The sequence below is a fragment of the Ostrea edulis genome, chromosome 5 (assembly GCF_947568905.1).
Source record: "Ostrea edulis chromosome 5, xbOstEdul1.1, whole genome shotgun sequence".
Lineage (NCBI taxonomy): Eukaryota > Metazoa > Mollusca > Bivalvia > Ostreida > Ostreidae > Ostrea > Ostrea edulis.
The window spans coordinates 52,981,015-52,998,936 of record NC_079168.1 but is presented as its reverse complement, the minus strand read 5'-3'; the positions used below and the strand labels follow the sequence as shown (position 1 = coordinate 52,998,936).

At 34.9% G+C, this 17,922-nt stretch overlaps 1 protein-coding gene across 4 annotated transcripts in view; it reads left to right on the top strand.

Annotated features, from left to right (window-relative positions):
* LOC125649572 (histone-lysine N-methyltransferase ASH1L-like) overlaps positions 1 to 17,922 on the top strand; it is a 37,125-nt gene that overhangs the window by 10,324 nt on the left and 8,879 nt on the right. Inside the window, exons 6-19 of one of the 4 annotated variants that reach the window (XM_056164817.1) lie at positions 975 to 1,020; positions 2,052 to 2,100; positions 9,199 to 9,304; positions 10,280 to 10,434; positions 11,147 to 11,345; positions 12,315 to 12,423; positions 13,520 to 13,675; positions 13,871 to 14,124; positions 14,266 to 14,363; positions 15,197 to 15,381; positions 15,499 to 15,658; positions 16,149 to 16,240; positions 17,120 to 17,206; positions 17,580 to 17,818. In XM_056164817.1, coding sequence (XP_056020792.1) covers positions 975 to 1,020; positions 2,052 to 2,100; positions 9,199 to 9,304; positions 10,280 to 10,434; positions 11,147 to 11,345; positions 12,315 to 12,423; positions 13,520 to 13,675; positions 13,871 to 14,124; positions 14,266 to 14,363; positions 15,197 to 15,381; positions 15,499 to 15,658; positions 16,149 to 16,240; positions 17,120 to 17,206; positions 17,580 to 17,818 — 1,935 coding nt within the window. Of the gene's footprint in view, positions 1 to 971; positions 1,144 to 2,051; positions 2,101 to 9,198; positions 9,305 to 10,279; positions 10,435 to 11,146; positions 11,346 to 12,314; positions 12,424 to 13,519; positions 13,676 to 13,870; positions 14,125 to 14,265; positions 14,364 to 15,196; positions 15,382 to 15,498; positions 15,659 to 16,148; positions 16,241 to 17,119; positions 17,207 to 17,579; positions 17,819 to 17,922 lie in introns of all 4 variants that reach the window. The other 3 variants (XM_048877195.2, XM_056164814.1, XM_056164815.1) reach the window with 3 other exon arrangements.

The window sequence follows — 17,922 nt, the reverse complement described above, 5'->3', positions numbered from 1 at the left end:
GATTAGGTCTGCATGTGCTGATCTCTAATAAAAATCCTTGACTGCATTCTGATGCACTTAGACCTGATGTTGTTATTCTTCATAATAAAACTGTGTGTAACATTGATTTGACTTCTGCCATCGCTCAATGATCATGGATGATCATAGTTTTTTCATGTCAATGAATCAGCTTGGCAGTATTATCTGGCAGTGCGCAGGAGAGGGAAACAAGCGAGAAAAAGAGTGGTTTTAATCAGAGGAGCTATCCTGTCACGATCATAACAGTGCACTTATTGACGGAAAGTTGATCGACCTTCGAAGCTAAATTTACGCCATCGTTAAATAACAGCTTAGAGAATTTAGTATTTTCCCTTAAGGCAATCCTTCCTGTCTGTTGCTAAAGAGAGAAAAATAAAGCATCATTGAAAATTCTATACTGGTTAATTTTGGAATGTTAATGACTGGAGCAAAAAAATTCTTCATTATGATGTGTCATAATTTGTGTTCTATTCATGACAAGGTATAAGAAAATAAACTCCTTGTTACCTTGCTGAAAGAAAACCCGATATATTTAACATATGAAGTTGTGAATATTGCAGGTGAAAAACATGACATAGAGGTCAAAGAAAATAGGTTAAACAGAGTGCAAGATCATACTCCACCCACTGGGTCAAGTGTTTATTTAAAATAGTGTAATTTCAATTCTCTCGAGTGATACGATATCATAAGTATAGATGAATAAACAATGAAGATTTTCTTGTTAATTATTTCTTACATGGTGAAAATATGGTGATTAACATTGGAGTCTTAATGAGATAGATGAGATAACCAAGTAGGAATAGGGATTCTTGAGGGGAGAGGAATGTCATTTTTTAAGGAATGGGTTGCTTTCAGGTCAAGAGGTCAATTTGTGTACCGTGTATGTAATTTAAAAAACAAATACAACTCATCTTCAACGATTTAGTGTTATAGATCTGTTCTCTTTGTTTCAGCAGTAAGAAGACTCATTACAACGGAAGCAGCAGCAAAAGTCGTGAAAAGGTGGTGTATAAAAAACAGGGTAGTCTAATGCCACCACCCATCCATGTTGGCAAACACCTCAGAGAACGTCAGTGTGACTTTCTGCTGTCATACGATATCTGGTGGCAACTGAACAATGATCTGGTAAAAAAAAATATACACCTCTAAATGACAGCCAGATTGTTGCTTTGTATGCTTTACCAGCCTATCCCTGCACAGTATAGAAAGTTTTTACATTAAATCAGAAAAACGAGATTTTATGTAACACTCTCTACTTTTTTGTGCACTTATGCTCATCGTACAGAGGAGTAGTTTAAAGCGTGACTGATAAGCTTTTGCTTTCTGAGGAAGCTAATTCAGTTATCATGCATGTGCTCTAAAATAGATGTTAATTTTTTGCAATAAAATGATATTTATTCTATGAAATTTAATTAAGAGGTTTTGGGAAAAGATAAAGGATTTCTTGGAAGTTTTCTTTTAAATTTGTTGTACTTTTTGATTGAACATTTTAATTGCACTGCTCTTAACAATATATATGTATAGATAAAAAATATTATTCAATAGGGGAAGACGATTACTGTGTTTACTAGATAATGTGGCATGAATGCATTTAGATAATTATTTCATGCAAGCATATTACGAAAAATAATTGAAAATTGTGAAACTGCAATATGTATTGATATTAACTATAAGTGATAAAACTGGAGAGCATTATTATAGTCTGTATTAACAAATACTGATGCTTAATTAATAAGTACTGGTGTGTATATATGGCTGCTTGCAAACTCGGATGAAAAAAAGTAAATAAATATTGGTAATTGTGTTTTAGTTGTAGTAAATAGGATGCAGGTAGAAATGATTTGATGATTTCATTAAACTCTCAATACATAGGAAGAAAACCCATATGTTCTCTTTATGAAATTATAAAGTAATTTCAGTTGGCCCCTTCAAATTCAGCAGGAATTCAAATATGATTGTGATTTTGGCGAACATGATACTTCACGTTCTTTCTCAAGAGTTGTCCAATACCGAAAGTGTATTTTCTTTTTCAGTTACCAAAGAGAGAAAGCCACGAAGAAAAGTACAGAAAGATCAGAAACAGTAAGTATGCATGTGTGTAATCAACAAGATGTTGTAAGAGGGGGGGGGGGGGGGGGGGGGGGGGGCTGCAGGATGCTAACTACTTCATGGGTTACCTTGACCTTAATTTGTTAAGATTCTCTAAAACCACAGAATTCCTTTCCTGCGTGATTGTAAAGTTTTAAACTGCAGATTAACAGTTTGGCTGTGTTCAGGATGAAATTATTTCTTGCTTGACAGCTGCTTACTGGAAAAAGTACACTCACAGCTGCATATAATATTGCATGGCAGACCTCTGGGGAACCATTAAATTGACTTAAAAACAGTTTATGACTGGAGCAGTTCAGGCATGGTTAATGTAATTCATTAGGAGTTGTTTGCAGATCTGTTCAACACTGCAACAGATAATAGGCAAAGGTGGATAAAAATAACAATTGTTGTGTAGGCGCTTGTTTTTTCGCTTGCATAAACAGGGATCTGGGTAATAAAGTGGATATGTCTATTGATAGGAGTTAAAGCTTAACAGGTGTGATCACCTTATAGGTCTTAGCAAAATTTTATTTTATCTTGTCATCACTTGATGTGTTATCAGTTCAGGTTAGTAAGGGAATACACCCAATGGGCCAATATACACATAAACTTGGCTGTTGTTTACCATGTATTATTTATCCAATGGCATATAGAGAGGTGGTTTATTGTTATCATTTGCCAGTAATTGCTTTTACTATGTGGTAGAGTTATTGAAATATGACATGATAGGTCCTCATTAATTTCTTCACCCTGGTACGAGAAACATGCATATTTATTTTAAGTAAATTATTATTTGTAATTAATTATGCAAAAGGAAGGAAGAAAAACTGGCAGTGGTGAATTGTTGATATTATATACATTTCACTGGGAGTTGTTGAATTAATAGATGAGTGGTTTTGGTTACAAATTCAAGCCCCATGTCATTTGGCAAGGAGAACAAAATAATTTGTCTCAGCTGCAATTGCATTGGAAGCAAGTTTTTGGTTACATCTTGGTTTTATGACATCACTCCAATGCATCAATGACTCACTGTCTGAATAAAAAAATGTTTCACATGTTTTCATTCATTATTGAGAAATCATGACTAATACCTCACGACAAAGACGCTACAACGAGGCAATATACCGTTTAAGTTTTTATGAATATTATAGTTCATTTATTTATTTTTTTTGAGAGAAAGTTTAAACTTTTAATGTTATACTCATATAATCTAATTTATTAGGAGAATAATGTTACTTGTCCAGTTTTTATGTGTAATGCTCTCCAACCCTCCCACCACACCACCCTTTCTCTCCTACACCCAGATACCATTCTCAGACAACACTTGAAGATGGTGATAAGAGAGGATTATCTTTGAACTTTGAATTAAACTATTTACATGCTCCATACAATGCCGTTGCTGGATATGTTTCACACAGGCTTACGTTTCTCTTAGAGACATGAGGATTTGGAAGATGTAAATAAAAGGAAATTGAGTGCTGAAGAATTAGTATGGTTAGCCATTAACTCTGATCATAAAATGGTGATTTGCTATAGAACAGGCATTGTTATAGATACACTAGAACTCCTAGGATTTGCCCTTCCTTACACCAGTAATGGGTGATTATGTCCTTATAATCAGGTTCTGATGATCATGGTTGCCAAGGCAATTGAATTTTCATGTAGGTTTTTGTCATTAATTACCAATAAATGCCCAGTGTATCCAATGCTGTTGTATCTTGTTTTATTCTTGATCGATGATCAAGTTTAGCCTTTTAAACTTAGATGTAGATCTTCTCAGAAGAAACCCCCTGTGATAAAACAAGATTGATTCTCACATATTGCACGAGGGTATAATTGAGCCTCATTCAACTCCCGGTTTTTCACACATGGACTTTAAATACACAGCTTGCTTCTTTAGAATGAAAATAATAATGCACTCGCACACCTCATTGAATAATATTGATTTAGAAATATATTTTGAATTAAAACTAGTTTAGGTAAAAATGGTACATGTAGTAGGTAATAATCATTTAATATGTGGTGATAAATACATATATTAGCAGATTTCTTGAGATATCTAAAGTGGCATTTCCAAAGAGGATGCAATAGAGGACTTCAATCTGATCTTGTTTTTTAAAAAAAACCTCCTTGCTGGATCATACATCACAGCTCGAGAAATTGATTGGACTTGTTTCTGTGTGTCCAACATTAAATCACATGATATGTGTGGGTTATTTCTTTATCGTGGTGTATCTAAGCCCATCCTGAATACAGCAATCCAATAGCATTTAGAGTTAGATAAACTTTTGATATCCGTCTGCTAATTTGCAGATGGAATTTTACCTGAAGTCAAAATTGTTTTTAGTAATTAGAATGTTACAATGGATACTTGAGAGATGCTGCACTGTATATAGCAGACATTAAGGCAATTCTAATATTACACAGGGATCTGATTACAATTACTGTCTTTGTCTTGTTTTTAGCTCACCTAAGCCAAAGGCTCACGGGAGCTTTTCTGGTCGAAAGTTGTTTGTCGTCGTCATCATAAACTTTTCACAATTTCACCTTCTTGAGAACCACTTGGTCAATTTCAACCAAATTTGACAAGGAGTATCCTTGGGTGAAAGGGATTCAGATTTGTGCAAATGGGTGCCATAGATAATCAAGAAAATTCAAAAATAGGGTGGGGCTATTTAAAATGTTCTTTTCAAGAACCACTGGGCCAGAATAGATTAAACTTGTGTGGAAGCTTTGCGGCATAAAGATTTAAGTTTGTCCAAATCATGGCCTCTAGGGGTAGGGTGAAGCTACAATTGGAATTTAACTTTTCATGGGAATTTATAGGAAAATTTTTTTATGAAAATTTCTTCTCAAGAACAGCAGGGTCATTATTAATCACATTAATATGTAAGCATTCTCAGATACCTTAGATTCATTTGGAGGGAGAGGGGCACAATAGGGTAACAAAGTTTTCAATGGGAATATATAGGGAAAAAACTTTATAAAGCAACAACATGATTAGTCATGTCAATATGCAAGGATTGCCAGGAAATACAAATTCAAATTTGTGTGTGGGTATGGTATAGTGATACTGCATTAGGGGATAAACGTTCTACATGGGAATTTATATAGAAAAACAAGTCTTTAAAGATCTTTTCATGCACAGTTGGGCATGAATAGTCATTTTGTCAGGCAAGCATCCTCAGGTAATGCAGATTCCAGTTTATTCAAGTCATGACCCTGGAGGGTAGGGTGGTTTCACAATAGGGAAATCAAATTTGTACATGACAATAAGGTGTGAAATATTTTTTTGGTTTGCTGTGACAAATGTCTGGAGAGCTATTGTCATGATCCCGTTAAGTCTGGGATTTATCTTTTAAACCAAAGGGTATAGGGGTTAGATATTTCATATATAGATACCTCATGAAAGACCTTTGTTGTGGTACCAAGACTTTTTACCTAGTGACCTTGGACTCTGACCTACTTTTCGAAAACTTTAACCTGGTCTATATATTTTGATCCAAGAGGGATAGGGGTTTGATAATTCACATAGATGCCTCATGAAGAGACCTTTCTTTTGGTAGAAAGACTTGTGACCTTGTACTGTGACCTATTTTTAAAAAACTTGCTAGTATTCTAATTTAGTGTAGGTACATGTTTCAAGGTTCGACAATAATCAGAATTGGGACTCCCCATTTGGATAACCTAGGTACTGATCTCAGGTTGCCTGAATGGATTTCAGGTTGCCCAAACAAATATGGACTTTAAAATGTTCATTTTTGAAATTGATTGCAATTCTATTTCAGTTTCGAACAGAATCTCTTTAAATCCCTCTTTGCACACATCGTTTTCACTCTCATCCATCTCCCAATAATCACTCACATTATCTCTGAAACTTTCCATACTCTCTACCACTACATTCTCTTCACTCCACTTTGACTAACATTCATCTTTTTCTCAACTTCATTCACAGTATATTTCAAATGAACATTTTATAAGTAATGTCTATCATTTAGATTCCACCCCCACTCTATAGTTTACTTTTATGTATGTTAGTTTTAAAAAAAACCAGTCATCACGAAAACATTTAAAACTTGCTGGCCAGTCGGACCAGTGAACTGCCTGAATTTACTGGCCCACAGTGAAATTTACTGGCCCCCTAAATTTTCATATGTTTATCACATACACTATGGAATGCATTGTAAAATTGTACCATTAATGTACTGAAACTATGGTTATTACTCATATTCATATCCACCCTAAGACATCCTTTCTGTCGATACCAGAAAAACAACACCTTATACGGTATTTTCTCTCCCTTCACCCGCATACAACAAGACTACAAATTCACGTATTTTTCACAAACATGAAAACAGCCCGAGTGCACCTTAGGAAGTAGCCTTCTCTACTAACATTAAATGTAAACGATTAATTAATTCTATAAACTATAGAAATTGCATAAAATCAGAGATAACTGCAATTGTCGAAGGTCATTTTAATTGGACAATGCAATAGAGCATCAATTACCTGTGCGGTGCGATACAGATTTTTGTTGTTTCAACAAGTTGTTCGTTTAATATTCACGTGATCAAAGTACAAGTTATCTTGACAATTACAAGTATAGTTATCGTTCTTTTCGAAATAAACAAACCACGATGTCCAAACACTTACTTTGTGTACTATTTTTTTATTTATTTTTATTTTGATGGTAAATTAAGCAAATAAGACGTTTTAAACATTATGTTTAATGTGACTTACAAAAAGTCTACAAGCCCATCGGACTTCCTGATTTTTAATTTTCACTGACCCGACCGTAAAATTCACTGGCCTCGGTCTTCGGACCATTTGAGTTTTCGTGAAGACTGAAAACCAGCAACTCTATTCTCATTCTCACAACTTTTGTTTTGTTTCAGCCAGAATTTCTATCATTGTTTCACACTTGCGTTTTCCTTGGGTCTGACATCAGTAGCTTATATATTTTATTTTACAACTTCCAAGTCTGATGATATTAAGCCCCGACTAAACTCAGTGATAGGGTGTTTTGGCAGCAAGAACAAAATACTTTTTCGTCTTCATAAATGAGCTAAGGATGCCCCTAGGTCAGCAATGTCTTTATGGTTTCCTTCATAGTTTAACATTTTCTTAGATTGTTTGGGCATTGGTAACCCAGTATTTTTACCCCAACTAGGCATCAGAATGCCCACATTGTGTGACTGGATGTTTTGTTCTTGCGTGGAACCCTGATTGGGCCCTGAGGCTAGGATGGGACTAAAATTGGGATTCAAAGTTTTACAAGAGAATACATCTATATCAATATAGGAAATGTTTTTAAAGAATTAAAAATCACAGGGCCAGATTACATTGTATCAATATGCAAAATTCATAAGTTGTGTCAATTCAATTTGTTTTGGTTTTTAAATAAACAATTTTGTGTGTTTGTTGTTTTCCTCCTTCAAATTACGGGGATAGAGTGGGGCTATAATCAGGAATCAAATTATGGGGTTAGAGTGGGGGTATAATCAGGAATCAAATTATGGGGTTAGAGTGGGGCTATAATCAGGAATCAAATTATGGGGTTAGAGTGGGGCTATAATCAGGAATCAAATTATGGGGTTGGAGTGGGACTATAATCAGGAATCAAATTTTAGGTAATACATTAGTATAGACCAAAAAAATCTTTATAACTTCTTCAGAACAGCAAGGCCATGCAGGGGTCGAAATTAACTTTTTCTATCACAGGCTAATTTTAGCCTGTGGGTAAAAAATCCACAGGCTAAAATGAAAACCTACAAGCTAAAATGAAAATAATGAAGCAGTGCTCTTTTTATATATAAATATATTTTTCAATCAATGATTTTCCCCATCATTACTGAGCCTAGTGGGTCAACAGGCAGTGTTTGGACAAGACACTAAGTTACATAAGTCATATGGTGCAATGTCTAGGTCTCTTGATTATCGCACCTCTAACAGTCTAATCCACGACTTGTTTACCGCATGTCTAGATCCAGTCTTCCAATTTCATGCCACATCAGGGTTGTCACTAGTGATTTTTTAAAGCGAATACAGGACTCATGGTTATATAAGCAGCACAATCACGAGTCCTATGACTTTTTTGATAATCGTCGACGCGGTGAGAAATGCACGTCACTACAACCCGACCTCAATATGACAATAAATTTAGATATGACATTCTCATGATTCTGATAAAAATAACTACCGGAAGACTTGGTAAAACATAGATTCCGATATTTTTTGTAGATAAATGAATAACAAAAACATCATACTTGGAATTATTCAATTTAATCACCCCTATAGGTGAACAGGACTCGTGGCACATGTCGATATGCGATGTCCGATCTCTAAAGCATTTGTTTGACTCCGAGTTTCTTAAAAAATCATAAAAGAAAAATCCGGATAAAAACGGTTATTGAAATCGGTCGTTCATGTAAGCGTTTGTATGATTCAGAGTGCAAGTTTGGGAGAAGCGAATAGCGCATCACCGTATAAAACGGATACGATACGATCATAGTTTGTAAATCACCACTCGCTAGATTTTCGAGTGTCCATTATTTTTGCTCGCTATTTTTCAAATGTACTCGCATTTCGCGAGTATTTCTCGCTAATTTCGAGCCCTGCCATGTTAGTAATATTGACAGTGATACATCCCTTTGATGTGTGGATACAAATTTAGTTAAGTCATGTCCCTGTGAGACTAGGGTAGGGTCATAATATGGTCAAAAATTATCATGGGAATAAAGAGGGTAAAGAATCTCTTCAAAGTCTTCAAAAGAACAGGGACTGTGACTAAGGTGAGCATTGTGGCCCATGGGCCTCATATTAATCCTTTCTATTTGGCAGAAGCAATTTATAGGAAATAAACCTCTCAAATGGGTCATATAACATGCATAAAGGAAAGAAAATTAATTGTTCAATTCATACAGGCTGTAAGAAATTAAGAATATGTGAATCCCCAATCAATTGCACTGAATATATGAAGTGCACATCAAGAAATATTTCCAAAAGTGCATGTACTTTATTAAATTACAGATATTTAGACCATTACAGAATTATGTTCTTCAAATTAAAAAAAAAAAGAATGCATTACAGATATTCATGTTGATGTCAAGCCTGTCTGTGATGAAGCACATCCATGTACCTGTAAACGACCTTATGACCCAGAGTTGAAAGGTTGTGGTGAGGAATGTCTTAACAGGTATGTGACCTCAACATAACACATTAGGTGTTTCTATCCCAGATTTAGCCTTTATTTTGATCTGTAAACCACAAATAATAAAAATTATTTAGCAGATGGTATGAGAGTTTGAATTCTCTTCCAGATTCTTTTTTGTTTTCTTTTATTAAAATATTGTCATAACGTACATGTAGCAAACATAGCATTACTCAGATTTATGTAACATTACAGTTTTTGTTTTTTGAAGAAATCATATTTTGCAAAATTAAATTGTTAAATAATAAGCTATAGACTTTCTTATGACACTGTTCATTAATTCTACATCTCATTTTGTGTGTATAGATTATATAACAAATAAATGATGTAATATTCAATATGTGAAAAATTGAGAGAGAAAAATGTTGAGTGTTAAAACATTTGAATAGTACAAAGTCAGAAAATTAGCAATGCATGGCAATAGTAAGGATGGGAAAAGGACATGTTGGCCTATACGCCAGTATGCCTCATGTGGCTTTTCTAGGAAATGAAATGTCACAAATATTGAAAAAAAAAAATATATGTGTGTTAAATGAGAAATTTCAGTTTACAAATTAAGCATTCTGTATGGCATGTGCTTCAAGGTTTTTTGACTGAAGAGTTTAGTATTGACCCATTTATTTAGCGAAGACAACCCATGGAGGTCATTTTTACAAGAAATTCGACTTTTTTTAATGCTTTACATGCCTATGAAGTGACATAGACAAATGAGTCTTGTTTAATCAGCTTGCTTGGTCAGGTGTAACATACAATTTAGGCATTAACAGTACTAGTACCACTGTAGACTATATTCAGGCAGTTGTTTGTTATAAAATTCTAAAAACGTCAGGTTTCTTGAGTCAAATATACATAAATTTTTACAAAGGTATTGACAAATTTCTATCCTGAAATAAACTTGGATATTCCAAAGTTTATCAATACTTTCATCCTTTTTTTGGAGAGATTATTTCATATTTACAGAATGATGTACACGGAATGTGACGTTGGTACCTGTCCATGTCAAGAACAGTGTTTGAATCAGCGATTTCAAAAACATGAATGGGTTCCCAATCTGGAGGTCATAGTCACAAATGATCGAGGATATGGGATCAAAACTTCCGAACCAATATCTAATGGTAAATTTTTCATTTCAATCCTGTATTATTACTGATAGTGTATTAAGAAATAAAAATTCTTAAGAGTCATTGCCTCTAAGTAGAAGAGTTTGTGTAATGTACATTATTTATATCCCTCCCAATGTTGCAGAACTAAAAGTTATACCATGTATTGACCAGTTTGGTAGCTTGGTTAGGGCTCTTCTTTCAGAACTGGGAGGCCAGGGTTGATTTTGGTGCTGTGTCAAACCTAAGATATTTGACATATTAAATGACTGTTCCCTCACCACGCATCTTGTCATTTGAAGTGAAAGTCACAAGTCATTTAAGATGTGACCTTAAAATGGAGGTCCTGCGGCATGATAAAGAATTTTCTTAGTAGGGTACATCCTATTCACCATGCATAGGTCAAAATTTGTGGCACTTCACCTATTATAAGCTGACAAAGTCTCTAAATGCGTGAAAAATGTAAACAACATGCAAACAATCCAATACATAACGTATATTTGCTTATACATGCTTTAAGTTATATTATGATCAAACTGATATATGCATTTCAGCAGACATATGCTCATAAAATGAATATTGATTTTAAGAGTCAAATGTCAAGTTCATGAAGAGCATGCCTAAGAAGTCAATAATTTACCTGTAGATTTTATGGGGTCAACAATGTGAGTTTGTTTAAAAGGAGTGTGATAATTTTTCCAATAAAGATATTGATTCCAATTGACAGGTCAGTTTATTTTGGAGTATCTTGGTGAAGTTGTTAGTGAGGTGGAGTTTCGTCGACGCATGACAGAAGAGTACTCTAAGGAGCGCCATCACTACTGTCTGAACCTGGACAGCGGTGCCGTCATTGATGGCTACAGGATGGGAAACATTGGGCGATATGTCAACCACTCATGTGAACCCAACTGTGAAATGCAGAAATGGTAAAAAATGAGTTTGGGTTCTTGAAAACACAAACCTTTCATTATGTTTGACCTTTGAGACTTTGAAATTAGTACAGTGGACCTCAGTTCCTACAAGATTTTTAAGAGAGCACTTCCACCACATGTAATAGGTAAACTCTCCCAAGAAAATGACTTGCCTGTATCTGAATTTGTGATTTACCAATGTTTTCCCTTTTTATATGCTCATCTTTCGACTGGATGTATTATGGTGCTGCAATGCCTGTGTGCTTGTCTGTTCACGATTTTCTGTTTCTATTTTCATTTCTCTTATCACATATTAAACTGAAACTTGCTGTGTAGTTTTCTGTGAGTTGCTCTAGATCAGGTCGCAATTTTGATCTCTTGCAGGAGTTTTGCCCCTTTATTTGAAATTCTATATTACCTGAAGGGAACATTGTTTTGTCTAATTCCTCTCACAGTTTTAAAGCTAAGGACTTCTTACTTTATAGTGTTTATATGGATATTGAAAATGGCAAGGATTTTGATTTACGTCAATCTTTGAGAAAACAACAGGTTGTTGAACTTGGACAGTTTTGAGGAAATATTACAAATGGTGTGTAAATCTAACTTCTTTCACAGTTTTCAAGCTAAGTTAAATTTGTATATGTGCTGACTCTAGATAAGCAACTGTACATGTCAAGTGAAGATTTTGATATATCAGATTTCAATTTTCATGGAAGGGGAGTGAATTTCATCTCATTATAAGCAGAATTTTGTTATAACCAATCTCATTTTAACTATGAGATTAGAAGCAGCATGAATGGATTGAGTTGAGACACCAACATTTTCTCGTAAGTGATGTTTGTTGCATTCAGTCTTGAAAATGAAGTCCACTGTAGTGAATGATGCTTAACATCGCGACATAAAACATTTCGCAAGTAAGGTAACAAAGGGGTAGTTTTATTTAAAGAATATTTTTATATTTCTGAGTTAATTTCTTCTGTGCAGGAATGTTAATGGAGTATACAGAATGGGATTGTTCGCCTTGAAGGACATTTCAGATGACACAGAACTTACCTATGATTACAACTTCCACTCCTTTAATGTGGATGCTCAGGTATGATATCAGATAAGTATGGGTTCTAGCTATTGTTGAAGGCTTTATTGGAAGTGGCATATTTTTACTTCTCAAATTGTCAGATAATTATGCTACAGTTTTTTCGACTTGAAGGAAAGTAAATATACAGGCGACTCTCGATAACTTTCAAGGGACATTGATAGAACTTTGAGAGATTGAAGGTTGAGCAAATTCCTCTAATTAAAGGTCTGACCATTATGGTTCAGATTTTATAGTAACCGGAGTGCATATTTACAACATCCTGGGATTCTTTAGACATGATGCCCTTTATATTTTTAGGTAATTGAGTTGATTTCAACATAACTAACTTGCATAAATAAAAAGATTTTTTAAGTTTAAAATTTATGTATTAATTTTTTTTATGCTAAAATAGATGTACATGTACATATTTATGAGACAAATTTTTTAAAAAATAATTAAGTTTTACAGTCACTAACTACATGGAGCACAATTGTCACAGTTTCCACTCGCTTTACACAAAACAAATTCTTATAAATAATCATGTTTCCTGGACATGGTTCTAAATTATTTTGAATTTCTCAAAATTAGTGTCATTGTCAAGTCTGTTCAAATCATAAATATCATGTATATTTGGATTATATATACAGCAAAAACAAAACACAGGTGTAGGGTTCAAACTTACCAATCAAACAATTAACTGTCCACCCTAAAAAGAAACCTAGGTGAAGTGTTACCAATGTAAACACTTAATTAAACATGGCTAAGCTAGCCCTTGTCATTCGCAATCATGAGGTCCAAGGGGAAATAATTAAATGCTTGATGGATGGTGGGTATCTGTTACCACCACTTCAAATGATTGAGAATGAAAAACGAAATGTTTTTTGGGACCCAAATTTCACTTCAAGGATTGAAGGATTGGATATCGAGAGTAAATTTGCTGAGTAATATAGAAAAATTCAGAACTGATTTCTCTTTGAGAGATAAAGATCTTCAAGAGATCAAAGTTTGAACCATCAAGAATCACCTGTACCTAACTAGCTCTTGGATGGATTGTATCAATTTTTTGTTTTATAAGTTAAGGCGAAAAGTTATTTTTTTATTTTTTTTTGGACAGCAACTGTGTAGATGTGGTAGTGCAGAGTGTCGAGGTGTGATTGGAGGTAAAACTCAGAGGGTGAATGGTCAGGTGAAAGAAAAGTCCAAAGGTCCAGGGAGGCCACCAAAGGATAAACGCAAATCCAAGAACCGGCTAAAGAAATACAAGGAAAAGGTAAACTAGAAATACAGTATTAATAAGAGACTTTGTTTCTGAGTCTTGTAAAATATAGCATTTTATCAAGGAGTTTTTAGAAATTTGGGGTGAACTGCATTTTTTAAGAAATGTTGGGTTATTGTAGTAATGCAAGGCATCTGTAATTAAAATGATCCTAAGAGTTATCTTTGAAATTGGCTTTTCTGTTTATAGAAAGCAGGAAAAGAACACAGTGCTTCTTCCACCTTGTCCACCATGAAGCCTATGTCACATAAGGAACGCCACTTTGCCCGAACTCATGCCATTTTCCTGTTGCGAAACATTGACAAGCAGAGACACATCAGTCGCAAAGCTCCTGAAAAACTAGATAAAGAGGGAGAATACATGAAAGCAACAGGGTTCACCAAAAAAGATGTGTTTATGTCTCAGCTCACTGCCCTCAAAACGGCGAGATCTGTCAAAACCAGGTATCTGACATTAAATTTATAGAATGCAGTTTGTAAAATACTAGTTTCAATTCAAATTTTATATTTGGAATTCTTGTGCATACCTGTACTATACAAAGAGAGAATGTTATTTAGGTAATTATATCTTTCTTATATTTTTAGGCGACTTGCCCTAGCAGAAGAAAACACTGAAGTGACGCAGACCGCTAGGCTTGCTCAAGTTTTCAATAGTGTTTGCCGACAAGTAATGGAGTACAAAGGTACTTGCACAGTGGATTTAAGGGAGGGGGGGGATGCTGAGCAAGATTTGAAATTGACCCAAGTCAGAATTTGAATTTCAAATTAATACACATGTATATTTCTAGTACAAACACTTGTAAACCAGGTGTGGTGAGAACACCAAGATTTTTAAAAAAGTATGTCAATGCATACAGCATTTCGACATAGATTATTGCTAAATCAATTTAGGGAGCAAGCAAGAACTGAAAATTTTCTTTGTGAAAGCTTTTTTCCTCTGAAGCCATCAACTTTGGCTGCATGTTGATAGCTGAATCTTGTAACATGTAAACATAAACAGGGCTCGTGCCTTGTTTTGAAAGTGAAAAGTTTAGATGTCTCAAATACATCTTTTTTGAAATTTAGGTTTGTTGCTATGTGTTACACATATTAAATACTACCATATTACTAATTAATGTCCAAGTAAGTTTTTACCAAAATCTTGTCTATGCCACTTTAATATAATATTTTATATATTATGTAAAGTCTTTCATCAGTATGGACACTTACAGGGGCATTCTTTTTAAGAACTCATCCCATTTTATACCGCAGCTGAATATTGGAATTTAATATGCAGAGTAGGAAAATTATAGATTTCATAGTCCGCTGCTGCCCTTGGGACTGGCGATACTTTAAACTGATATGTGTAACCGATAAAGCCTCAATGTTGGCCTCTTGTTTATCTGCTAAATTTATTTGATAAATGTAAACTTTGAGAAATCATGCTCTGAAGGAAAAAGGAGGAGAAACGGTCATTTTCTGAAGAATTAGAAGTACTACATATTGTAAACAGATTCTGTTTTTTGTTCCATTATAGATAAGGATGGAAGAGAACCAGTTTCCACTTTTGCCTTGCCATCCAGGAAGAAACACCCAGAATATTACACAGTCATAGAACATCCCATTGACTTCCATATCATTGAAAAGAATATCTTGTCTGGAGCATATTCAGATTTAGAAGCCTTTGATAAAGACATGAATAGGCTGTTTAAAAATGCTGAGGTAAACTTAATCCATGTAATATGTATATATCATGCTGCAATACAGTGAAGTTGAAAATGACTTGCTTTTATTTTATCCAAGAACAAAAACAAAAATCTGTATTGTTTGTACCTTCAGAGATACAGTGGCAGATCCTCATGGATGGGACAACTTGTGACAGAACTCCGTAAGGTGTACGTCATGGCCAAGGCTGAGGCCACACCCATCCTGGAAGACATTCTTGGAGAGGGAAGTCTGCAGTCCATTGAAAAGGAAACATCGGAAACGGAGGCAATAGGTTAAAACATAAATTACTTAGATGAAATAAACTATCTATGCTTGGATTAGAACATGAATTAGTAAAGTCAGAACACACAGGTACTGTAAACCAACTTTTATTCTCACGCGAGAAAATTTTGAGAGAACATCATCGTCGCGAATATTTCTCGTCGGGAACCAGTCCTTGAATGTCTGTCATAGGCTCAAAAAAGGCTTGATCACAAAAATTACTCGCCATGAACCAGTTTACTACAGGTGAATTGCTAAATAAAGTAGCTGCGAATAAACGTTGGTTTACAGTATGTTATTTAAGTCACAATTTGAATTACAAATTTGACTTGAAATGACTTTCTGGCTGTGGAAAGAACTAGTATTAAAGAAGCATTAAGGTGTTATACAGGTTCTGCAAAACAAGATTTGCTGTAAGCATGTGTAGAAGTGTCTTGTTTAGCAAAGTGGCTAACTACATGTATATAGTCTGTTGGTAATTAATACTATAACTGTTACAGAAGGACAAGAGGAAGAGGAGGAGGAAGTCATTCGATGTGTGTGTGGAATTTTTCGAGATGAGGGTCTGATGATTCAGTGTGAGAAGTGCTTTGTAAGTTATTTGACATGATGACAGTTTTTATGTCGCCAGAGTTACGCAGATGACCTATTGTTTATTGGTTTGCATCTGCCATTGTGCATAAACATTTGAACTTCTTGATAACTACCATTGTAATTCTTTTCAAATTTGGTATGAAGCATATTTAGGGCAAGGGGGGCATCAGTTGTAAATTTTTGGATTCCTGCACCCAACATGGCCTTAGTGACAGGGCAAAAACTGCCAAAAATTGGCCAATTTTCAAAAAAATTCTCTATAACTGTGCATCTGTAACATGTAGAGAAGGAAGGCTTCATCTAAAATTGTAAAATTCATGACTTCAGAATAGGTTAAACTTGACCTATTTGTAGTGTTTATGTTTAAAACATTTAAAGAACATTTTCTTTGATGCTACTAATACTAAATAAAAGCTACATGGATATTTAGAAGGAGCAGGTAGCCCTTTACTAAACTTGTAAATTTCATGATCCCAGGGGTAGGGTTTTGGTACTCTACTTTTCATGATTCCAGAAGTAAGAGTTTGGCACCAGGGTGGGGCTTAAATGATATTCAGAAATATATTTCCCAGTAGAACTTGCTGTGATATGTGATGATTAGTGTGAAATATAATTCATTAGTGATTAACTGACATGATTTTGTTCAAGATGCTTATAAAATATCAACACTAGTTGGAAAATAGCTAATGGGCATGTACAGGTATGTTGTTGCCTTGGTGACAATATCACATCAATTTTCCATTGTGACACCTCAAGAATATCCTCAATCCTATTGTATAGGTGCAGTCTGTTCACTTTTGCATTATTAAAAGATTCCAATAGAATGTCAATATTAAAAATTCCAATAGAATGTTGATATTTTATATCTGTTTTGTAGATTTGGCAGCATTGTGACTGTATGAAAGTCAAGGGAGAGGTGGATAATTACTTGTGTGAGCTATGTCAGCCAAGACCTGTGGAAAAAGTAAGTATGCCTTGAGCATGTTTAGAAAGCGGTCATGTATAGTGGTTCAGACACTGCAGTTCTGACGTGGTGGAAAGATGGACTAATCATTGAAGGACTAGGACCAGAGATATTTATTTTACAGCCATCATGTTAGCAATTATTGGTAATCAGGGGGGTGATTTTTCCTCTTTTCAGAGGAAATTCTCTGATTTGCTCAATTTTCGAAAAAATGAAACACTCTGGATTTGATCTAAAGTGGCAGAAAATGATATTTCTCCAGGTAGGGTGAGGTGTTTTCCTCCCTTTTTGACCAGTTTTCCTCTGATTTCTGAGGAATTCAATCACATCCCAGGTAATGTAAATTAGTAATGAATTGTTTTTGTGTGATTAGGAAATCCTTGCTGACCCTCAACCAGATGATGCAACAGAGGGATGGACCTATTACATGACCCTGATGAGAGATGAAATTCAGATCCGAGTTGGGGACTGTGTGTATGTGTTACGAGAGGTACCCAAGCCAGAAGACAGCATTCCCATTGATTCTGTCAGAACTTCCTACAGAGTCATCGCAGAGATTGGGCAGGATAAACTGGACATCTTCCGCATCGAGCGCCTATGGAAGGATGAAAAGTAAGTTTGGAAAAATGATGGATGGCACTGGTTCCCGAAATCCTTACAGTATTAGATGGAGAAATGCACTTATAGTTAATATACGTATTATACGTATGTTGTGA